The sequence below is a fragment of the Coregonus lavaretus genome (assembly GCF_964263955.1).
Source record: "Coregonus lavaretus genome assembly, chromosome: 17".
Lineage (NCBI taxonomy): Eukaryota > Metazoa > Chordata > Actinopteri > Salmoniformes > Salmonidae > Coregonus > Coregonus lavaretus.
This window is the reverse complement of record NC_140004.1, coordinates 13,253,022-13,278,124: the sequence shown is the minus strand read 5'-3', so window position 1 is coordinate 13,278,124 and position 25,103 is coordinate 13,253,022. Positions and strand designations below refer to the sequence as shown.

The 25,103-nt window shown below is 42.7% G+C and overlaps 1 protein-coding gene across 2 annotated transcripts in view; it reads left to right on the top strand.

Moving 5' to 3' along the window:
• The window catches only part of pde4d (phosphodiesterase 4D, cAMP-specific), a gene marked incomplete at both ends in the record, with an annotated part of 108,866 nt that overhangs the window by 69,623 nt on the left and 14,140 nt on the right, over positions 1-25,103 (top strand). For both annotated transcript variants that reach the window (XM_084181279.1, XM_084181280.1), the window contains 4 exons: positions 6,258-6,294; positions 6,496-6,572; positions 7,314-7,363; positions 20,070-20,182. In XM_084181279.1, the coding sequence (XP_084037405.1) occupies positions 6,258-6,294; positions 6,496-6,572; positions 7,314-7,363; positions 20,070-20,182 (277 nt within the window). The remainder of the gene's footprint in view (positions 1-6,257; positions 6,295-6,495; positions 6,573-7,313; positions 7,364-20,069; positions 20,183-25,103) is intronic.

Here is a 25,103-nt window from a genome sequence, read left to right as displayed (position 1 = left end):
CTTATGTCATGCAATAAAATGCAAATTAATTACTTAAAAATCATACAATGTGATTTTCTGGATTTTTGTTTTAGATTCCGTCTCTCACAGTTGAAGTGTACATATGATAAAAATTACAGACCTCTACATGCTTTGTAAGTAGGAAAACCTGCAAAATCGGCAGTGTATCAAATACTTGTTCTCCCCACTGTAGGTTATTGATTACTAATGTAATACAATTAAAACAGGTCCCTAGTGGACTGGACTAACAATAGCATGAATGCTTGGGTAGAAGGAGGGTCAGAGTGGAAGGGAGAGACAGAGATTACTTTGGAAACTACGCTACATGGAAATACAAATGCTTAAAACCCCACTAAACGCTCATTCGGATTAGAAATGCAACATGTATTTACGTGTAGCTGTCCTCGATAGTTGAGTTGATGATGTAGGAATCTGGTTTGTCCCCCAGAGATCCCAATGTCCTTGGTAGAGTTTCTGGTCGTAGTTGTGGTTAGAATGGATACTTCAGATGTATCAGCGGTTGTCTGATTGGGATTGTCCTCTCCTCTCGTGTCTTTAGTGAAAGTTCTCTAGACGACTATACATGCCAGCTGCAGAGTGAAATGATAAGGTCTAGTGCATTGTCTTCTTCTTCACCTCATGTAGAGGTTGAGAGTTTCAGAGTTTCTCAATTTCAAACGTGTGGACTAACGTCTCACGTTTTCTAGTCTTTCTGGTCTAACCATTTTGTAACGTGTAGCTTCAGCTTCACGCTTCTTGGTCTTGTAGAAATTCAACCATTTGCAACATCCGGCTTATACCATAGTATGCTTGGTCTTCCTTTGGTAATGGAGTTGTAGTTTTAAACCATTTTGTAAAGTTTAGCTCACGCTTCACGTCTGCTGGTCTTGTAGAGTGTCAACCATTTTAAGCCGTGGGCTTCCTGGTCTGGTAGAATTCAACCATTTGCAACATTTAGCTCACACTGGTCTGCTGGTCTAATAATAAAATGTTTTTCAAGGCTTTTTATGCACTCGGGGTAAAAGGGGTGTTTCATCATGTTTGTGCTCATCTGGGCATGGCCACTGACTGAGAACAAACCAATATGGAAAACAATCTAGAATGCTAAAATCACATTGTTATCTTCACAAAATTATTACTATACTTAATAATTTGTTTTATACAATTAGATGCAAACCTCATAACTGGGAAGTGTACCCCCCCAGAGATACAGTTAGTAGTATTAATGAATTTGACATGATTGTTCTTTAAGTCCCCACCAACCATTTCCCACATTCTTTTAAGTAGGAATATTGTTTCATTATCTACTTTTGGATGTTGGAGTCTTGACGGGAAGACTTCCTTTGTCTCACAGGGAAATTCCCTCTCCCAATAATGCATGGCATGGAAAATAAAGTTTCTGCAAGGAATTTACGACCGTCATAAAACTGGCCCCCAGGAAAGGGGGTGTTCAAACCTTTGCCTAGCCGGAATCTTTGATCCTCAGCCCACGAGGGCAAGTCATGACAATATGCACAAATTGTTCCGAACTGTTTCGGATGGGAAGCATCCTGACGCCTTTACCTCTCTTTCTCCCTCCCTTACTCTTTCTCTGAGTTCAGAGGGCAGTATTTGTAGCACATTCCATCCTAGTCTCCCTTACTTTGGCTTGTGATGGCATAGAAGAGGGTGGGGATAGGGGAATAAGAAGGACAGGAGGAAATAAGCAACTAAAAGAAAGGAAAAGAAAGGAAAGGATTCCCATTCCTGTTTTCTTGTGGTCATTGTGACCAGTGCCAGGATGGAGGAACAGCCATGTGAGACATAGGCAGGTTTTTCAGCGAGCCGGGTGGTCCACTTTATTGGTACGTTCCTGGCTTGTTGTGAAAGTGAAAGTGCATGGTGGTCAATGAAGAAGCAGATGTGTGTCTATAAATATATCCATAATATAGCCTAGTAGTGTATAGTCCTGCCATATAGCTCAGCCTGGCCTCAGAGCCGTACGAAACATATTTTACATATTTCTGAGCACCTCCAAGACGTATGATACATACTAATGGTCTAGTTCAGGGGTTTGAGTAAAAAATATATATAATAAAAAATATATATAATATATACACTACCGTTCAAAAGTTTGGGGTCACTTAGAAATGTCCTTGTTTTCCAAAGAAAATAATTATTTTGTCCATTAAAATAACATCAAATTGATCAGAACTACAGTGTAGACATTGTTAATGTTGTAAATGGCTATTGTAGCTAGAAACGGCTGATTTTCAATGGAATATCTACATAGGCGTACAGAGGCCCATTATCAGCAACCATCAGGCTAATTGATCATTAGAAATCCCTTTTGCAATGATGTTAGCACAGCTGAAAACTGTTGTGCTGATTAAAGAAGCAATAACACTGGCCTTCTTGAGACTAGTTGAGTATCTGGCGCATCAGCAATTGTGGGTTCGATTACAGACTCAAAATGGCCAGAAACAAATAACTTTCTTCTGAAACTCGTCAGTCTATTCTTGTTCTGAGAAATGAAGGCTATTCGATGCAAGAAATTGCCAAGAAACTGAATATCTCGTACAACGCTGTGTAATACTCCCTTCACAGAACAGCACAAACTGGCTCTAACCAGAATAGAAAGGGGAGTGGGAGGCCCCGGTGCACAACTGAGCAACAGGACAAATACATTAGAGTGTCTATTTTGAGAAACAGATGCCTCACAGGTCCTCAACTGGCAGCTTCATTAAATAGTACCCGCAAAACACCAGTCTCAATGTCAACAGTGTAGAGGCGACTCCGGGATGCTGACCTTCTAGGCAGAGTTGCAAAGAAAAAGCCATATCTCGGACTGGCCAATAAAAATAAAAGATTAAGATGGGCAAAATAACACAGACTCTGGACAGAGGAAGATTGGAAAAAAGTGTTATGGACAGACAAATCGAAGTTTGAGGTGTTCGGATCACAAAGAAGAACATTTGTGAGACGCAGACCAATTGAAAAGATGCTGGAGGAGTGCTTGATGCCATCTGTCAAGCATGGTGGAGGCAATGTGATGGTCTGGGGGTGCTTTGGTGGTGCTAAAGTGGGAGATTTGTACAGGGTAAAAGGGATCTTGAAGAAGGAAGGCTATCACTCCATTTTGCAACGCCATGCCATACCCTGTGGACTACGCTTGATTGGAGCCAATTTCCTCCTTCAACAGGACAATGACCCAAAGCACAGCTCCAAACTATGCAATAACTATTTAGGGAAGAAGCAGTCAGCTGGTATTCTGTCTATAATGGAGTGGCCAGCACAGTCACTGGATCTCAACCCTATTGAGCTGTTGTGGGAGCAGCTTGACCGTATGGTACGTAAGAAGTGCCCATCAAGCCAATACAACGTGTGGGAGGTGCTTCAGGAATCATGGGGTGAAATCTCTTCAGATTACCTCAACAAATTGACAACTAGAATGCCAAAGGTCTGCAAGGCTGTAATTGCTGCAAATGGAGGATTCTTTGACGAAAGCAAAGTTTGAAGGACACAATTATTATTTATATTAAACAATTTAAAAAAATGTAATATTAAAAATTTATATCATTATTTCTAACCTAGTCAATGACTACATTTCCTACGCATTTTGCTATATTTCTAAGTGACCCCAAACTTTTGAACGGTAGTGTATATACAGCTCTGGAAAAAATTAAGAGACCACTGCAAATATTTCTTAAATCAGCATCTCTACATGTATGACAGCCATTCCATTCCAGTGTCTGTTGAATTCCAACACAGGCACACCTCATTCTACTGAATTAGGTACTGATTAGGTGATCACCTGAACCAAATTTTATTTAACGAGGAAAAGTATAGAAACCACTGCTGTGGTCATCACTATCCTCTTGCAATAGGACCAGCTGGATGGCAAAAACAGTGCTAATAGTACCTCAAAATTAATATTAATAAAAAAAAATACTATTGACCATGCCAAAAGAGTTGAAAAGGAAAGTTTTGAGTGAGGAAAAGAAGGGTTCAATTCTGGCTTTACTGGCAGAGGGATACAGTGAGCGTCAGGTTGTTTCCATCCTTAAAATTTCAAAGACGGCGGTTCATAAGAACAAGGTCAAGCAGCAGACATTGTGGACAACAAATCTACAGACCGGCAGAGGGCGAAAACGTCTCTCTACTCAACGGGATGACCGCCAACTCATTCGAATGTCACTCAACGACCGTAGGATGACATCAAGTGACATACAAAAAGAATGGCATACGGCAGCTGGGGTGAAGTGCACGGCGAGGACGGTTCGAAACAGGCTCCTAGGGGCAGGGCTGAAGTCGTGCAAAGCTAGTAAAAAGCCCTGCATCAATGAGAAGCAAAGAAGAGCCAGGCTGAGGTTTGCAAAAGACCATAAGGATTGGACCGTAGAGGACTGGAGTGAGGTAATCTTCTCTGATGAGTCCAATTTTCAGCTTTGCCCAACACCTGGTCGTCTAATGGTTAGACGGAGACCTGGAGAGGCCTACAAGCCACAGTGTCTCGCACCCACTGTGAAATTTGGTGGAGGGTCGGTGATGATCTGGGGGTGCTTCAGCAAGGCTGGAATCGGGCAGATTTGTCTTTGTGAAGGACGCATGAATCAAGCCATGTACAAGGTTGTCCTGGAAGAAAACTTGCCTCCTTTTGCTCTGACATTGTTCCCCAACTCTGAGGATTGGTTTTTCCAGCAGGACAATGCGCCATGCCACACACCCAGGTCAATCAAGGTGTGGATGGAGGACCACCAGATCAAGACCCTGTCATGGTCAGCCCAATCTCCAGACCTGAACCCCATTGAAAACATCTGGAATGTGATCAAAAGGAAGATGGATGGTCACAAGCCATCAAACAAAGCCGAGCTGCTTGAATTTTTGCGCCAGGAGGGGCATAAAGTCACCCAACATCAATGTGAAAGACTGGTGGAGAGCATGCTAAGACGCATGAAAGCTGTGACTGAAAATCAGGGTTATTCCACCAAATATAGATTTCTGAACTCTTCCTAAGTTAAAACATTAGTATTGTGTTGTTTAAAAATGAAAAAGAACTTATTTTCTTTGCATTATTCAAGGTCTGACAACACTGCATCTTTTTTGTTATTTTGACTAGATGTCATTTTCAGCAAATAAATGCTCTAAATGACAATATTTTTATTTGGAATTTGGGAGAAATGTTGTCAGTAGTTTATACAATAAAACAAAAATGTTATTTTTACCCAAACACATACCTATAAATAGTAAAACCAGAGAAACTGATAATTTTTCTCTTATTTTCTTCCAGAGCTGTATATATTTTTTTATCTGGCGAAAACGATCTTAATCGACATTAAAATGACTTGAACCAAATCGAAACTGTGTAGAAATAAAATGGATCTACATTTATAGTCTTTTCAATCCGTCCAGCTTGCTAACAGTCATTGAAACGAAAGCTAGACAGTCAGGGAGCATCGAAAATGACCAAAACAAATTTTGACGGCGAGGAAATATAATGTATTTTAAGTGAGTCCCTCCGGACGTTTTTGACACCCCTGGTCTTGTTACTTTAGACAGAAAACAAAAGTAGGGAGGATGCTCGGGGTGGATCGGAAGGCGTAATCCGCAACCGTCTATCAATCCAAAGGTTGAGTGTTCGAGTCACGTCGGGGACTACTGTAGCAATTTAGCTAACCCTTCCCCTAACCCTTATTCTAAAAGTAACCCAATTCACATAACCTGCTACGTAAATTCACCTAACTTTTGTTATTTTAGTTCCCTAACCTTTCACGTAAATTATCCTATCCTTTGTCGTTAGTTCACATAATCACCAATGTAAATTCTCCCCGTAATTATCCTTTGTTGTTACAATGGAACAAGCAACCTGGTCTCAGAGAAAGACATACTATACCTCCTCCAAGAAGTATGATTAGTTACATAATCCAATTAATATGCTATTGTACGACCGTGTAAAACGTATGATAGTATATGTCTTCTAATAGTATGACATTGTACAACCGCAATTCCATTCATAATCTAACGTAACGTAACATATCATACTAAATGGAGTGTCACAGATTTACATACAGAATAATATGAATTACCCTGAGACCATATTGTATAGCCATATTACACTAGTCTTGCCATTCGATGGCTACAGCTGGAATCATCTCCTCTTTGTCACGCAGAGGGTTAAAATGTGAAGGTCATGTTTAGAATGTCTGTAGACACAGGTGTGTCCAGGTGTGTCAAGAAATAAAATCTAACCTCTTTTTATCTTTGTCTCTTTTTTGCAGACATGGCGACGATATGATTGTAACACCATTTGCACAGGTGAGCAATGGCACGATTGCTAAGCAAGTTTTATTGTGTTGTTTTGCTGCCTAATTCCTTGGGGAAACTACAGTAGAGTATGCTATGCTGATATTGTGCAAAAGACAAATGCCCGTAGATCAGTTTATATTGGATGGGGGAAATCACTGTTCAAGAGATTAATGTGAGGTTTTAATGTTAATCTGTCCTGATCTCCTCCAGGTTCTAGCCAGTCTAAGAACTGTACGGAATAATTTTGCTGCATTAACCAATTGTTCACAAGACAGAGCGTCCAACAAGTAAGTCTTCAGAAGCATACACTGCATGTACCTTATACACAATTAACCTATAATTACTGCTGTGAGTAGTCTAGATCAAGGCACTAAGCTACCCTAATTATAGCTAAATTTTAGTGTTGTTTTGGTATTTTCTGGCTATATATCGGCTATATATGTATTTATATGATATCTCCAACTGAAGTCTCTCTCTATGGTGTTATGTTAAAAAACGGCTTCAGTATTCCCCATGCCATCTCTCTTTGACTGTGTTTATATGGCAGCCCAATTCTGATCTTTTTGCCACTAATTGATATTTTGACCAATCAGATCAGATATTTTTCCAAAAGATCAGAATTGTGCTGCCTGTGTAAACACAGCCTTTGGTGCCCTGGTCTGCATGCTATACCACCAGGCACTTGCTGCTGCATTTGACACAATGTCGTGGAGAAGATGTGAATCCTTTGCTGTAGGTCTCCCCCTGCTGGTCTTCACTGGGACTACAACAACAGCAGTCCCACTCAGTATAGGGGCCCTCCGCCATAGCGCTCGTGTTCAACGTGAGATCTGTGATGAATGGGGACTGATTCAGCTGGACAGGGAACGATGCAGCAGATTTACCTCTGTTAGTGAGATAGAGTGGGGAGAAAGAGAGGGGGGAGATAGATAGGAGGAGTTAGATGGGGAGAGATAGAATGAGGTAGTACAGTAATAGTGTTTTGGGAGGAGATGTATCAATGTGTGTTTTGTTTCTCCCCACACCAGGAGATCACCTATGTGTAATCCACCTCCCATCACCAAGACCACATTCACAGGTACGCTGATAGACTTTATCTGTGTGGTCTTTGTGTTTGTTAGTGTATTTGTGTGTGTGTGTGTGTGTGCGTGTGCATGTGTGTACTGTATGAATATGTTGATTGTGAAAGGAGGGAGAGAGAATACTCAACAATATCATCCATTCTATCAGCTTGGTAAAATGCAACATCCCTTGATGATGGTGTCATGGCATTGTGATATGACAGACATTGGGATGGGAACTGTCAGACCAGAGATAGAGGATGATGACATAGAGATCCTTTAGGGGGAGCCAAACAACAGGACACTGTATCAAAGCTATCCAGAGTGTGTAGTGAATACAACATGGCTGACATGTTTGGAAGGGATACGCCTGTAGCTACAGTATAGCACAATGTGAACCAAACAGCATAAAGGCTGCAGGACAGTGGTTAGCAACGCTGGTACAGTAGCATCAGCAGGACTGTTTGACTTGCGGTTCACCTGTCTGTCTGTCTGTCTGTCTGTCACTCAGCCTTGTATGGAAAGACTTCTGAGCCAAAGTGCTGTCAGGCCCCATGCTCCATCCCCTGACTGATAGCTCATAGGCAGTCCCTACATTCCACACAGCCCTATGGGATCCTGCTAGCATCAGGTCACTACATCTGTGGCTGTGCTTAGCAGGCTGGTGTGACCCCTTACCTTTCGCTCCCCACTGTAGCACGAGGTCAGTGGAATGACATCTAAATCAGTGTCTCTAACTAACACCATGAAACGGACCGGTCATTCACTAGCAATGTACTTAATAAGCCAGAGCCAACCAACAGAACAGTGAAATGAACAATATCAAGTTTGCTTTCGTTTTTGTATTGTATGCAACCTGTAAGACACAGATTGTGGGTAGCCTTTGTCAAAAAGGAGAGGAGAGTTGTTCACTACTACTTCAGTATAGGGCTTCTCTCTCCAGTGTTTTTTTCAGGAGAGGACACAGGGATAGAAGCCCAGTGGACCGGAATAGACTTCTCCTTGCCCTCTAGCACTATGTAGGGCTGGCAGTGTAGCAGGGTGAGCAGCCAACCATGTTCTGTTAGTAGGTCCCATACTATGTCAGTAGGTCCCATACTATGTCAGTAGGTCCCATACTATGTCAGTAGGTCCCATACTATGTCAGTAGGTCCCATACTATGTTAGTAGGTCCCATACTATGTCAGTAGGTCCCATACTATGTCAGTAGGTCCCATACTATGTTAGTAGGTCCCATACTATGTTAGTAGGTCCCATACTATGTTAGTAGGTCCCATACTATGTTAGTAGGTCCCATACTATGTTAGTAGGTCCCATACTATGTTAGTAGGTCCCATACTATGTTAGTAGGTCCCATACTATGTTAGTAGGTCCCATACTATGTTAGTAGGTCCCATACTATGTCAGTAGGTCCCATACTATGTTAGTAGGTCCCATACTATGTTAGTAGGTCCCATACTATGTTAGTAGGTCCCATACTATGTTAGTATGTCCCATACTCTATAAGCAGGTCCCATACTCTGATACCAGGTCCCATACTATGTCCCATATCCTGCTCCTCTCATACTCAGATTACTGTAGATCTTATATTTGGTCCATTTTCCTTTCTATCCTCTCTCACACACATATACACACATATCCAAGCTAGAATCCACAGGGTCTTTTTGCCCAGTTAAAACAATACATGCCAAACCCATGCCAAACCCATGTACAGTATGCACTAGTGTAAGGTGACATGACATTCAAAACCTCCTTTTCTCATGAAAACATTCCCCTATCTACCCGGGAACATGTGTAGCACACAGTGTGTGAATAATTTATGACATTGCACTATATTTAGAAATTATCTGCATAAAAGTGTGTCGGGTTCAGATCCCTGAATGTGAGTCAGGGGACTGATTGTTTGAGAGTATTGACTACTTGTAATTCATGTGGAGGCCATCCTTTTTATTTTTATTTTATTTTATTTAACCTTTATTTAACTTGGCAAGTCAGTTAAGAACAAATTCTTATTTACAATGACAGCCTACGAAAAGGTTCCTGCGGTGACGGAGGCTGTGATAAAACATTAATAAATAAATAAAAAATAGGACAAAACACACATCACAACAAGAGAGACACCACAACACTACTTAAAGAGAGACCTAAGACAACCACATACCATGGCAGCAACACACGACAACACAGCATGGTAGCAACACAACATGACAACAACATGGTAGCAACACAACATGGCAGCAGCACAACATGGTAGCAGCACGAAACATGGTACAAACATTATTGGGCACAGACAACAGCACAAAGGGCAAGAAGGTAGAGACAACAATACATCACGCAGCCACAACTGTCAGTAAGAGAGCCCATGATTGAGTCTTAGAATGAAGAGTGTTTTTTGCAGCTCGTTCCAGTTGCTAGCTGCCGCAAACTGAAAAGAGGAGCGACCCATGGATGTGTGTGCTTTGGGGACCTTTAACAGAATGTGACTGGCAGAACGTGTGTTGTATGTGGAGGATGAGGGCTGCAGTAGGTATCTCAAATAGGGGGGAGTGAGGCCTAAGAGGGTTTTATAGATAAGCTTCAACCAGTGGGTCTTGCGACGGGTATACAGAGATGACCAGTTTACAGAGGAATATGATGTGTCCTATAAGGAGCATTGGTGGAAAATCTGATGGCCGAATGGTAAAGAACATCTAGCCACTCAAGAGCACCCTTACCTGCCGATCTATAAATTACATCTCTGAAATCTAGCATGGGTAGGATGGTAATTTGAATCAGGGTTAGTTTGGCAGCTGGGGTGAAAGAGGAACGATTACAATAGAGGAAACCATGTCTAGATTTAACCTTAGCCTGCAGCTTTGATATGTTCTGAGAGAAGGACAGTGTACCGTCTAGCCATACTCCCAAGTACTTGTATGAGGTAGTAATCACACCGGTGGGGAGAGGGGCATTCTTCTTGCAAAACCACATTACCTTTGTTTTGGAGGTGTTCAGAACAAGGTTAAGGGCAGAGAAAGCTTGTTGGACACTAAGAAAGCTTTGTTGTAGAGCGTTTAACACAAAATCCGGGGAGGGGCCAGCTGAGTATAAGACTGTATAATCTGCATATAAATGGATGAGAGAGCTTCCTACTGCCTGAGCTATGTTGGTGTAAATTGAGAAGAGCGTGGGGCCTAGGATTGAGACTTGGGGTACTCCCTCGGTGACAGGCAGTGGCTGAGACAGCAGATGTTCTGACTTTATACACTGCACTCTTTGAGAGCGGTAGTTAGCAAACCAGGCCAAAGACCCCTCAGAGAGACCAATACTCCTTAGCCGGCCCACAAGAATGGAATGGTCTACCGTATCAAAAGCTTTGGCCAAGTCAATAAAAATAGCAGCACAACATTGCTTAGAATCAAGGGCAATGGTGACATCATTTAGGACCTTTAAGGTTGCAGTGACACATCCATAACCTGAGCGGAAACCAGATTGCATACCAGAGAGAATAATATAGACATCAAGAAAGCCAGTCAGTTGATTATTGACAAGTTTTTCCAACACTTTTGATAAACAGGACAAAATAGAAATTGGCCTATAACAGTTAGGATCAGCTTGATCTTCCCCTTTAAATAAAGGACACACCGTGGCTGCCTTCCAAACAATGGGAACCTCCCCAGAGAGGAGAGACAGGTTACAAATGTCAGAGATAGGCTTGGCGATGATAGGGGCAGCAACCTTAAAGAAGAAAGGGTCTAAACCATCTGACCCAGATGTTTTTTTGGGGTCAAGTTTAAGGAGCTCATTTAGCCCCTTTCGGACTCAGTGACCACCTGCAGGGAGAAACTTTGTAGCGGGGCAGGGGAAAAAGAGGGAGGCGCATCGGGGCTAGTTGCATAAGAAGGGGTGGGAAATGAGGAAATGTTGGTCAGGCAAGGAGGCATGGCTGAGTCAAATAGGAATCCTGACTTAATGAAGTGGTGATTAAAGAGCTCAGCCATATGCTCCTTGTCAGTAACAACCACATCATCAACATTAAGGGACATGGGCAGCTGTGAGGAGGAGGGTTTATTCTCCAGGTCTTTAACTGTTTTCCAGAACATCTTGGTCTTAGACCCACAGAGAGAGAACTGCTCCTTAAAGTAACTAACTTTGGCCTTCCGGATAGCTTGAGTGCACTTATTTCTCATTTGCCTGAACAAGAGCCAGTCAGCCTGAGTATGCGTGTGCTGAGCCTTTCGCCAAATGGAATACTTGAGGTGGAGTAACTCTGCCAGATCACGGTCGAACCAGGGGCTGAACCTGTTTTTAATTCTCATTTTCTTTATGGGGGCGTGTTTGTTAACAATACCACTAAAAATATCAAAAAATAAGGTCCAAGCGTCTTCGACAGAGGGGATCAAGCTGATTCTATACCAAATTACAGAGGCTAGGTCATGAATGAAGGCTTGCTCATTAAAGATTTTTAGCAAGCGTCTATGACAAATCAGGACAGGTCGTTTCACTGAGCAGCCATTAGGAACACAGGCTGTAAAACAGTGATCACTAAGGTCATTACAGAAGACACCAGACTGATACCTATCAGGATTATTTGTAAGGTTAACATCAAGGAGAGTAGCCTTTTCTGGGTGTTTGGAGTCATACCTTGTGGATTGGTAATAATCTGAGAAAGATTTAGGGAGTCCCATTGCTTTAGGACTTGGTCAGGTGGTTTAAGCATGTCTCAGTTTAGGACACCTAGCAGGACAAATTCAGACAGGAGAGAGCTTAAGGCATTTAGGGTACAGGCCGGTGCTGATGGTGGACGATAACACCCAGCAACAGTCAACAAAAGAGCTATTTGAAAGTTTAATGCTTAAAACCAGCAAATCAAATTGTTTGGGGACAGACTTGGTGGAGATAACTGAGCACTGAAGGTGTTCCTTGGTAAAGATTTCCACTCCACCACCTTTGGAAGATCTGTCTTGCCGAAAAAGGTTATAACCAGAAAGGTTAACATGAGTCTTCAAAACACTCTTTCTTAACCACGTCTCAGTAATGACCAACACATCTGGATTAGAGCTGTGAACCCAAACTTTCAATTGATCAATTTTAGGTAATAAACTTCTAGTGTTAACGTGCAGAAAACCCAGGCTTTTACGAGAGCTGAAATCAATGGAGCAGATATCAGAGCACAAGTCAGAATTGGGGCTAACACATTTCCAGATATCATCAGCAGTAATACAATCAGGGCACGGCAGAGGACAGGGAGAGCTCTGCAGTGTTGATTTTTTATGACATTTGAGTGTGCATCAAATGGCAACAAGATCATATTGTACAGCAATTTCATCAGGTAACATGAATACAAAGCCGGCGAGAGGTGGTTAGAATAGGATGGGAGGCCAAGAGTCTGTAACTAATGGAGAGTCAGTGTTGCGAGTGTGGGAACAAACATAGTCTGTCCCACGGTCGGGTAAACAAGCAAGTTCATAGTCAACAAAGCACGCAGGAGTCATGAGGCAAATAGCAAATACCTAGCCTAGGTACCAGTATCTTTAGCTAATCCACTCTCTGTACTCCATGTCATATGCCAAAGAGACTGGCCTTTCTTACATCTTCAAATATGAACATTGTATCATTAATAAGCTCAAGGAGAACAGAGGATTTGATCCTGATTCGATCACCTTCACAGCTATCATCCAATCACGACGATTATGCAGATATTAGAACTCTATCACTTTTTTTCACCACAGAACACGTTGGTATCTGGTTGCTAAGCAACCATTTTTTGTTTGTCCAGATTAAACCAGTCTATCAAAAGTTGCTTGCTCAGTGTAAATTCTAAAACGAAATACATACTGCAATTCCAACCACAAAACTTGCCTAGCTAACAGCTAAATGTTTGTTTTTGACTTTGTTATACATTCTAATTCAATTTTTGAGGTTCCACATGTTGTCATGGAAAATATTTGTTATTTCCAACAACCAATGAGCAATTCTCCCAGAAATCCAGTGCATATTGAACGTTGAGATTGCCGAAAGGCCAGTCTCTTTGGCAATGACAGACTGCTACTCAGACTAGTGCTATCCTGCTGAGAAGGACAATAAATGAGGTTATTTAGAACAGTCTAAATGGGACATGGAGAGGCCAGTGGGCCATTAGACAAGCCCTGCCATGAGTCCCAAATGACATTTAGGCTGGTCTTTTCCAGCTCCGTCCCCTTCCTCCCTCCCCTATCACTTTGTTTATTAGACATCTGTCCATCAATGTATCGATTGGTTGGTGTTTGAAGATGGCTATTGTTAGAGTTAGCTAAGAATAGACTGGATGAGGAGAATAGACCAATGAGGAGTGCTGTAGCTGTGTGAACTCTGGCCTGAGGAGAAAAGATAGTGCTCGTCTAGTGATCCAGACTAGGTGGTGAGGGAATGGAACAGCTGTCAGTTTTATTAATGGTTAATTGCATTCTTGTTACCATTGCATTCTTGTTACCCCTGCACGTCTATTTCTATGGTGCATTTCTTGCAATTCTATACATTTTGCCATGGGATGGAGACTTTTTGCCACTTTAAGGCTAATTTCCTGCAATTCTACACATTTTGCCGTGTCTTATGTGTGTTCATGCGATATTTGAGTGACTCAAACATTACAACAAAATCAATGGGCTAAAAAACCATACTAAAAAATGTTAGTTGACATGGGCTAATTAATCTGGACATTTCTGACCAGTTATAAATGGCTCTCTAAGGTCTGCAATGACTGACATGACAAGAGTAAAACTGCTGATGCAATACCCAATTTCGAAATTGCACCTTGTGCATTCTTCTATTACGACTTCAGGTGCCCCACAGTTTGGGAACCACTGGTATAAGGGACAAAGTATTGCCATGTAGCTGTATCTCTCAAATAGTTTCCTTCTACTTTTATCTCGTGAAGATTGGACATAAAATATAATGGATTTAAACCAACACACAATGTTTTGGTTTAAATCCATTATATTTTATGTCCAATCTTCACGAGATAAAAGTAGAAGGAAACTATTTGGTAGAGCATGGCGCTTGCAACGCCAGTACAAAAAAGTATGAAAATATATGCACTCACTACTTTAAGTCGCTCTGGATAAGAGCGTCTGTGAAATGACTAAAATGTAAATGGTAATGATGATTTCCAAAGCAATGGCAACATAAATTAGAACAGCAACATGTCCTTGCTGGCAGTATCTAAAGCATTACCCCTCTCCCACTTCCAGTCCAGCTCCAGTGTTCCTAGCTGCTCCGGTCCAGTGTTTGGCAGCAGCCTGCCGTCTGTGCAGCAGAGTGGTCTCTCTGTGCTCTGGTGTCTGATGTCGCACTAAGCATGAGAAGAATGTCATTGACGTCAGTGCAGTCTCTGTCAGAGAGAGTGTCACCCCAACCACAGAGATAGAGAGAGAGAGGGGCACCCCAGCCATTGAGAGAGAAAGAGAGAGATGCAGAGAGGGAGAGACACAGAGAGGGAAATGTAAAAGAGGTGAGCAAGAGAGACAAAAGAGAATAACAGAGAGATTTAGGGCCAGTTACAGTGATGAAATGCTGATGTTTGAGGCATACTGGGAATATTACTGTGCGTGTGGCACACACACACATAGCCTATAATGTACACATGTATGGGAATGTTCCTTACTTTGAACCAGTTGTATTGCTGTACATTTGGCACATAGTACATATGCAGACAACAGTGGCGGTCGGTGCCGTTTAAGATTATGATTTTTTTTATGAGCATGGTCTCATTTCTATTACAGCATATTGAATTACTGTTATTCATATTCCATTCACCCAGCTCAATGTAACGTTGATAGGTTTAGGCTACTACATGATACTTGAATTTTTCCTATACCCATCATGAGGTTGCTACAACCTAGCCTACGAATGAAAGTTTACAACGTAGGTGCACAGGTCGAGAGAAAAATTGGAGTAATGAAGGTGACAGCCAGTGTCACATTCAATACCGCCTTGCACACTCTTGCCTGCATCAAGCTGATCTAGGGTGTAATCATTAGTCCAAACAGTTGCAAATGAGAGTTTCTATTGGACAAATTCAGGTATGTTTATCCCCTTTTTGTTCCGTTTGCTTCAGTTTAAGAAACGTTTTTCAACAGAATCAGTGGAATGAATACACCCCTGATCACCCGCACACACAGTTCACTTTCATAGCAGCCATATACAAACAGCATGATCACTTTGCTTGTTGTATAATTCCTTCTTGCATCTACTCGCTCTCCTCCTCTCACGTTTTCCCTTTGCTTGTGGACTTCAGTGCACAACACAACAGCTGTCTGTGACCAGGTGAAAAAACCTTCCCAAGCCAAACCTTCATCCCATAACCACTAACCGCTACACACAGCCTAAATTGTTGTCACCATATTAGCTAGCGTCATAGTCAATTTAGCTACTAGAACTAACGCATCACTAAACCCACTACAATCATGCAGTACAGTGTACAGAAAGCAGTTTAGCAGTTACACCGGTGGGCCCCGTGGCAATAAATTAATAAAACCAAAAGCTTACCTTGACTTGGAATAGTTCCAGTGGATAGCCTTAGCCAGCTAGCTAACATAGTATCCCTCTCTGAGCTGGGTGTTTGAGTAGGTTAAACTAGCTAGCTGCGTTCGCTAGCTGTGAAAGTGAAAGTTAAAAAAATTCAACAAAATATAGCTAGCTCTCTCTCTCTCTCTCTCTCTCTCTCTCTCTCTCTCTCTCTCTCTCGTGCTTCTTCTTCATTTTTGAAGAAATTAATTTGTTCAAAACTGTACAACTATTGTCTTTCTCTCTCTTTGAGTCAACTACTGACCACATTGTATGCACTGCAGTGCTAGCTAGACTTACTGTGTAAGTCTATGGACCATGAGCCTCCTAGGTTTTATATTGAAGTCAATGTACCCAGAGGAGGACGGAAACTAGCTGTCCTCCGGCTACACCATGACTCTACCCAAGAGAGTGCTGTTGAGGCTACTGTAGACCTTAATTGCAAAACAGTGTGTTTTAATCAATTATTTGGTGACATATTAATATATTTGGTATAGATTTATCTAAAAAGTATAACTTATGGTCCTCCCGTCCTCCTCTGAGGAGCCTCCACTGGCAGGCACTATGTGTGTTTCTTAATCCGTAGTTGATTGCTCTCTCTGTATACTTTTGTTACACTCATAGAGTACTGCACCTCCCATACAGTGGCTTGCGAAAGTATTCACCCACCTTGGCATTTTTCCTATTTTGTTGCCTTACAACCTGGAATTAAAATGGATTTTTTGGGGGTTTGTATCATTTGATTTACACAACATGCCTACCACTTTGAAGATGCAAAATAATTTTGGGGGCAAAACAAACAAGAAATAAGACAAAAAAACTTGAGTGTGCATAACTATTCAACCCTCCCAAAGTCAATACTTTGTAGAGCCACCTTTTGCAGCAATTGCAGCCGCAACACTCTTGGGGTATGTCTCTATAAGCTTGGCACATCTAGACACTGGGATTTTTGCCCATTCTTCAAGGCAAAACTGCTCCAGCTCCTTCAAGTTGGATGGGTTCCGCTGGTGTACAGCAATCTTTAAGTCATACCACAGATTCTCAATTGGATTGAGGTCTGGGCTTTGACTAGGCCATTCCAAGATATTTAAATGTTTCCCCTTAAACCACTCAAGTGTTGCTTTAGCAGTATGCTTAGGGTCATTGTCCTGCTGGAGGGTGAACCTCCGTCCCAGTCTCAAATCTCTGGAAGACTGAAACAGGTTTCCCTCAAGAACTTCCCTGTATTTAGCGCCATCCATCATTCCTTCAATTCATACCAGTTTCCCAGTCCCTGACGATGAAAAACATCCCCACAGCATGATGCTGCCACCACCATGCTTCACTGTGGGGATGGTGTTCTTGGGGTGATGAGAGGTGCTGGGTTTGCGCCAGACATAGCGTTTTTCTTGATGGCCAAAAAGCTCAATTTTAGTCTCATCTGACCAGAGTACCTTCTTCCATATGTTTGGGGAGTCTCCCACATGCCTTTTGGCGAACACCAAACATGCTTTTTTCAGGCCACTCTTCCGTAAAGCCCAGCTCTGTGGAGTGTGCGGCTTAAAGCTTTGCAGCTCCTTCAGGGTTATCTTTGGTCTCTTTGTTGCCTCTCTGATTAATGCCCTCCTTGCCTGGTCCGTGAGTTTTGGTAGGCGGCCGTCTCTTGGCAGGTTTGTTGTATTTTAATAATGGATTTAATGGTGCTCCATGGGATGTTCAAAGTTTCTGATATTTTTTTATAACCCAACCCTGATCTGTACTTGAGGGCGGGGCCTGTCAATCAAACTAGGCCCCGCCCTCAAGATATACAACGCCATACTCATGCTGAAGAACGCTGATGAGGAGTGAGACGCACCCTCACGCTTCACTTCCTCCCATACCCGACCGCTGTATCTCAATAGTCTAGAGAAGTTTAATCTCCTTTCCTTGCCTCCTCACCTTATCCCCTTTGATCTTGTGGTCCTCTGTAGCTCAATTGGTAGAGCATGGCGCTTGTAACGCCAAGGTAGTGGGTTCGATCCCCGGGACCACCCATACGTAAAAATGTATGCACACATGACTGTAAGTCGCTTTGGATAAAAGCGTCTGCTAAATGGCATATTATTATTATTATTATTATTATTATTACTTCTCCACAACTTTGTCCCTGACCTGTTTGGAGAGCTCCTTGGTCTTCATGGTGCCGCTTGCTTGGTGGTGTTGCAGACTCTGGGTCCTTTCAGAACAGGTGTATATATACTGAGATCATGTGACAGATCATGTGACACACAGGTGGACTTTATTTAACTAATTATGTGACTTCTGAAGGTAATTGGTTGCACCAGATCTTATTTAGGGGCTTCATAGCAAAGGGGGTGAATACATATGCATGCACCACTTTTCCGTAATTTATTTTGTAGAATTTTTTGAAACAAGTTATTTTTTTCATTTCACTTCACCAATTTGGACTATGTTGTGTATGTCCATTACATGAAATCCAAATAAAAATCCATTTAAATTACAGGTTGTAATGCAACAAAATAGGAAAAACTGCAAGGGGGATGAATACTTTTGCAAGGCACTGAATCTCCTTGCCTTAAAAGCTCTACCCAATCCTAATTTAGGACAAGGCATCAATATTAATTGGCTTTTGAGAAGGTGACACGTTCTATTAATGTATGACTGAGAGAGGCTTCAGTGCACTACTTACATTTGCAGTGGAAATAAGGAATATAGACTATAATAGAAATTACAAATATTTGAGAAGCTGTTATATGAGGTTCGAAAGGGGTTAGAATAGACTAGTGATACCTCACCCTAACATTGTTTGAAATTGTATGACATTAAAATCATTATTCAGAGATTATTCCTCTTTAAAAAGCATCACTGCCCCTAAATCGCTTTCTCAGACATCTGTCACCGACACATACTGCATACGGTACATCAGAGAAACCAAAGTATCTTGAAGGGTCTGAGAAAAGCTCATGCAGCTCTGTCTCCATCTCTCTCCCTCTCTTTTTCTTAATCCCTCTTTCTCTATATCTCCTCTTATCTGTTCAGCTACCTTCCCTCACCCCTCTCTCCCTCTCTTTTGAATGAATACACAAATTGAGCTCTAGCTCCACTGCCTCATACTCCAGGCCAGGCTTTCTGTACAGCCCTCCCCTATCCACAGAAAGTCCTCTCAGGCTATAGGTACAGCTCTGAGGAAGCTCAGCGATCTGCCGTCTGGATACCAGGGATGCTACACACACATCATCTATAGGACGGAGCCCAGACTCAACACACACTCATTGGATTATAAGATAGCATTGACATGTAGCGTTTCTGCTGCAGGGAGGCAGAAGCAGAGTGATGTGTTACGGTTAGCTCTCCATCTGGTGTGTGTGTGGTTTGTGTGTGTGTGGTGTGTGTGTGCGGTAAGCGCGCACCCCCCAGCTAGCCAGTCAGCCAGCCAGCTAGGCAGCCAACCAGCATGCTACAGTGTGCTCCCCTTTGTTCCAGCCTGGCGATGAAACCCTGCTGGTTGTGAGATTCTGGACAGCGTCTGGACCTACTGTCCTTCCTCCACCCCCATCCCTCCCTCCTCTCCTCTATCCCCCTGTCCCTCCATCCCTCCCCTTGGCAGACATGGGCCTGCTAACCAGACTGCTCTTCATCCTTCTCCATGACTGGAATTATATATCTTCTATGGACTGTATACTGAACCTCAGACACACACATCACTGAGAGACCGGGATTCTGTGTGTTGTTGTGCATGTGTGTGTGTGTGTTTGTCTTTGTCTCTGTTTTGTTGTTGTCTGTATCGTATCCAAACCTAAGGGGCACCCTCCATATACTCAGTCACTGCTGTGATTTTAACTGTTGCTGTATTAGGGGGTGCTTGGGCTTCAACAGCCTGGTGCAGAGTTTCGGCTAGGTTTAGGTTCCAGGACTATATGCCCCTGTCATTCCTCCAAAGGTTTGGACAGTAGGACTATTGGACACGGGGGGGGTCTCTGGGATAGGATTCAGGACTCTAGGCCCCTCTGGTCTCACCCTATCAGGGAGTCTGTCTTGGGGTGGAAATCAGACTTGTGACTTGGCCCCTCTCACTCTCCTACTGGCCCCTCTGCACCAGTATGAAGAGTCACCCATGCGTCCACTCGGGGCATCTCAGCATTGCTGTGTGTGGGGAGGCAGTTTGCGCTAGCCCCCTGAAGCGCCCCCGTACTGACCCCCTGCCCCCCTGTCTCGCCCCCCCAGAGGAGGCCTACCAGAAACTGGCCACTGAGACGCTGGAGGAGCTGGACTGGTGCCTGGACCAGCTGGAGACCCTACAGACCAGACACTCAGTCGGCGAGATGGCCTCCAACAAGGTAAGGACAACAACCTTTTACTTATTATTGTGTGTAATTTTTAGTTGCGTTTGAGTTAGTCTTGGTTTAAAAAACCATAGAGGTGAATTATTTTGCAATCAAGATTGTTGGCTTCCCACACGGTTGGGGAACAAACTTTGACCAGTGTCTTGAACTCAGAACCTCTTTTCCCAGAGAGACCTTGTAAAGTGTGTCGTCTATCTATGGAATGATGTAGAACTATAGTATCCATTTGACCGGGGCACTCCTGTGGGCTGTAAGTATCTGGAACTACACGATCCAATACTGGGTTTTTCCATACTGTACTGTTCTGTGTATCCAGGTATGCTAGAGGAAAGGTCTGTTCAGGTACTGTAAGGGTTGACTATCCATCTCTTCCCGCATACCTGTGCATAACTGAAGTGTTTTGAAACTACACTACACTGCAATGCATTCTGTCCCTCTCAGCTGGGAACATGACTCTACTGTATGGAGTGAGCATCACCATTGACAGGTAGCCTAGAGGTTAGAGAGGAGGGCCTGCCACCAGAGCGATGCCTGTTGGGAGCTTGACAGCTTTTCAAATAATGTTGTGTTCTAGCCAAGCCACCATCTTGAATTCATACTTGGATTGATTGTGAGGAAGGATACAAGGAGAGGGAAGTGACTTTAGACTATTGAGATGCACCCCTAGTACTCCCCATTCTCTCTCACTCTCTCTCTTTCTCTCTCTCTCTCTCTCTCTCTCTCTCTGTCTCTCTCTCTCTCTCTCTCTCTCTCTCTCTCTCTCTCTCTCTCTCTCTCTCTCTCTCTCTCTCTCTCTCTCTCTCTCTCTCTCTCTCTCTCTCTCTCTCTCTCTCTCTTTCTCTCTCACTCTCTCACTCACTCACTCACTCAGACCTATTCCTCCTCCTTCTACAACAGTAGTATCTGTACTAATACTGGTAATGATATAATGATTCATACTGTCTTTCACATGGTATGGGGAGATCCATTGTATCAGTATCTGGAGCTGTATCTAGCATTGTCATGCAGCGAAGGAGATGTCCACGGAGAGTGCTCAGCTCAGCTCTCTCCAGCATGAGCCTGACGCCCTGCATGCTGATCAGCTCTGGGCTCTGCTGGAGAGGCTGCCTGCCTGGCTGATGATGTCACAATCCATGATGTCACAATAGGGGGATGGGCTTGGCGCAAGATAGAGAAGAGGCAGGCAGACAGACAAAAAGGACATAGTCAGACACCGATCCTGTAGCTGTAACACTTGCAGATGGTAGTACAGCCACAGACAGACAGATATGCAATGCCCCTATACAGGGGTGAGAAGCACAGGCTATAATATGTAGCATTGTCAGTGTCACCCTGTCTTATATGAGCTGCTAGCACACACAGCTATACCTGGTTTCCATAGCAACACACCTAGTTGGCTTGCCGCCTCACTCCACCACACAGTAAACACACACACGCGCGCGACAGACAGACGGGCTGTGTTTCTCTGCGAGAACACACCATGTACACAACTTTCACTCCTTCTCAGTTATTATCAACCTATGACATGGCTATTTCTTCACTAAAACATCAACATGAAGTATTTCATTTTGTTAATACAGAACAGTAGCATTGGGGACCAGTATCATCCACATACCTTTGTCTTATTTTGTGCTATTTCTATTCACTCCGTACAATTATAGCAGGTTGTAACATGTGCATTAGCTATACAAGGCTTAGGTAGTACGTAGAACACAGGCTGGGGGATCCCCTGTAGCTCAGTTGGTAGAACATGGTGCTTGCAACGCCAGGGTTGTGCGTTCGTTTCCCACTGGGGCCAGTATGAAAAATGTATGCACTCACTAACTGTAAGTCACTCTGGATAAGAGTGTCTGCTAAATGAAAAAAAAAAAAAAAAAAAAAAAGATGTAGCTGGTGTAATTGCATGTATTGTAGGTAATTGTGGCATCACTGTTTTTGTGACAAGTGATCTCATTCTCTGGACCCAGCTGGCCTCAAGCATTATTTTTCACCCGCCTATTTGATGATGTCAGTATCACGTCATTATTGTCTCTGATCATCCTGAAATTGTGGAAAGACATAATGGTTATTGGTATTCGCAAAGGGCATGTTGTATTAATAAGGGGCATGTGTGCCATTATATAGCATCATGTGTACACTGTGTGTACATGTTGTTAGCTTTTACGTGCACACACACACTTTCTTTTCCATCCCCTAGGAAAGAGAAATCTGCCACCAAATCTTCCACCAAAATAAATGTGAGAAAACCAACAATAGCTCCAGATATGAGGTCAATTTTTACTGGGTCTATATTCAGTGGGGAATTGCTATTTTGGGTCACGCTTCCCAAAAACAAATTTGCCTAAACATGATGTGATCCTTTCCATTTTCTACCTAAAGGTGTGTGTTCACACCTATTTTCTGAGTTAACAATAGCAGACTGCCTAGCTAGCCGGCCTGTGTGTGTGCGTGCACGTGCTTGCCTGTTTTGTGGGCCTGTGACGGCCTGTTCCTATATCTCTCTTAATGGGAGACCAGCAGTCTCAGCTGCTCCAGCACTGCTACCCACAGTGCCTTCAGGGACCCAAGGTGGAAGGTAATCTGAGACATGACTTTTCCCCAAACAGTTAATGCAAATATAGTGTCTCTGTCTGTATTTCTGCTATCTACTGAAAGGGTATTTTGGTTGTCCCAAGGCTTGACTTAATTGTTTTAGGTAGGAAACGTATAGTGTAGTAGTATTTTAGTGTATGCCCCACCAATCTAGTTTACACTTAAATACTTTGAGGTGGCATGTTTATTTAAGCAAAACAATAGCCTGTTCTCTTCTCCTCTGTTAATGCCTTTTAATGTGTTCTGACTACCTTCCATCCATGCTCCATCCGAGCTGCTTCATAAGCACACATACCGTGTTCATGTACCCAACCACAGTTCAGAGAAAACACAGCCAGGTTATTGCTCACCATAAAACTCAGGACCAAAGACATGGGATGTGTCCCAAATGGCACCCTATTCCCTATATGTGACCAACCGGCTCGATTCGGTCTTATGTAGAAACATTTGAAATTGTGTTTTTTACATTGGATAAAAGTAGAGACTCAGAGATAGAAAATGGTATATCATACACTACAGTTGAGGAACAATGGGAAAGTAATTCTGCTTTGAAAGTTGATAAACTTGTAACCTCACTTTTGAGAAAATGGCCCTTGAATGTTTTGGTACACCCACTGGAGAGCTCTTCTTTGTCTACACCCATTCAGCATCGTCCACACCCTCTTAAGCCTTAACCCCACCGATCTCTTTAAGGATTCACATGTGAGGCCATGTACTAAACAACCAAAGATTTCAAGACTAAAGGGTGGTTTATACTATGGGTGGGTTCGTAAATTTAATCTGGAGTGCCAGAGTGTGCTCTGGGCGTTTGTAAACTCAGAGTGTTGTCAGATTGTCCATTTGTAAATTCAGAGCATTTCGCTCTCGGAGCGTTCAGAGCGCACGTTGGACGCTCTGGCCGAGGAGTAGGGTTGATCCGAGTGTTCTGAACAAACAACAGTAGTCAAGCACCCAAGGTAACTGGCTAACGTTGACTAGCTTGCTAGCTACTTCCAGACACAAATGAGAGAACAGCTCACTATGACCATTTTACTCGCCCTAGCAGAGCTGGTTAGGCTGTTTTTTCAAATAAAATAAAATAAAATGTATTGGTCACATACACATGGTTAGCAGATGCTATTGCGAGTGTAGCAAAATACATGTGCTTCTAGTTCCGACAGCGCAGCAATATCTAGCAAGTAATATCTAACAGTTCCACAACAAAAACCTAATATACACAAATCTAAGTAAAGGAATGGAATAAGAATATATAAATATATGGATGAGCAATGTCATTATCAGAGTGGCATAAGCTAAGATGCAATAGATAGTATAGAATACAGTATATACATATGAGATGGGTAATGCAAGATATGTAAACATTATTAAGATAGTATAGAATACAGTATATACATATGAGATAGGTAATGCAAGATATGTAAACATTATTAAAGTTGAATTTTTTAAGTGACTAGTGTTCAATTTATTAAAGTGGCCAGTGATTTTCAAGTCTGTATGAAGGCAGCAGCCTCTCTGTGCTAGTGATGGCTGTTTAACAGTCTAATGGCCTTGAGATAGAAGCTGTTTTTCAGTCTCTCGGTCCCAGCTTTGATGCACCTGTACTGACCTCGCCTTCTGGATGATAGCGGGGTGAACAGGCAGTGGCTCGGGTGGTAGTTGTCCTTGATTATCTTTTTTTTATGTTATCCAGAGTGTTGGTGACTGCAACTGTGCTGCTGGCGACAATTTAATTGCGCTTTTTTGCCAACGTTTACTGACACCGGCCATATTCAATGGGTGTTGAGCGTTCGTAAATTTGTCAGTTATTCTGCGCACTGGCACACTCAGACGAGAGTGCTCTGAAATCGGAGTAGATAGCCAGAGCGAATTTACCAGCTACGTCTATCGACAGTTGTTGTAGTGACATCATGAACATTCTATTGAAATGGTTGTTTGCATAGTGGAGTCTTTTGTTTAGATGTGTAGCTAGGTAGCTAGCTAAACAATGAACCATAATCCCAACTAATAACGTTACTACCCTGCATGAATCTGCAGGTAGCTAAATAACCAGGTTCAATGTTAGCTAGATAACATTGGCTATAACTAGCAATGCAAATGGCTCTGAGATACGAATACTTTTACTACACATATCATACATGTAACGTTAGCTAGCGAGCCAGCCAGCTAACGTTAGCTAGCTAACTAACAGTACAATTTAACTTGAAATGAAAATGACTTTCTGACAAAATTTGAAACGTGTAATATCTGAAAATGTAGCTAGCTAGACTATCTTACCCGTATACATGGATGGACGCTTCTCCCTCTCTGTCACGGATGCCATGGT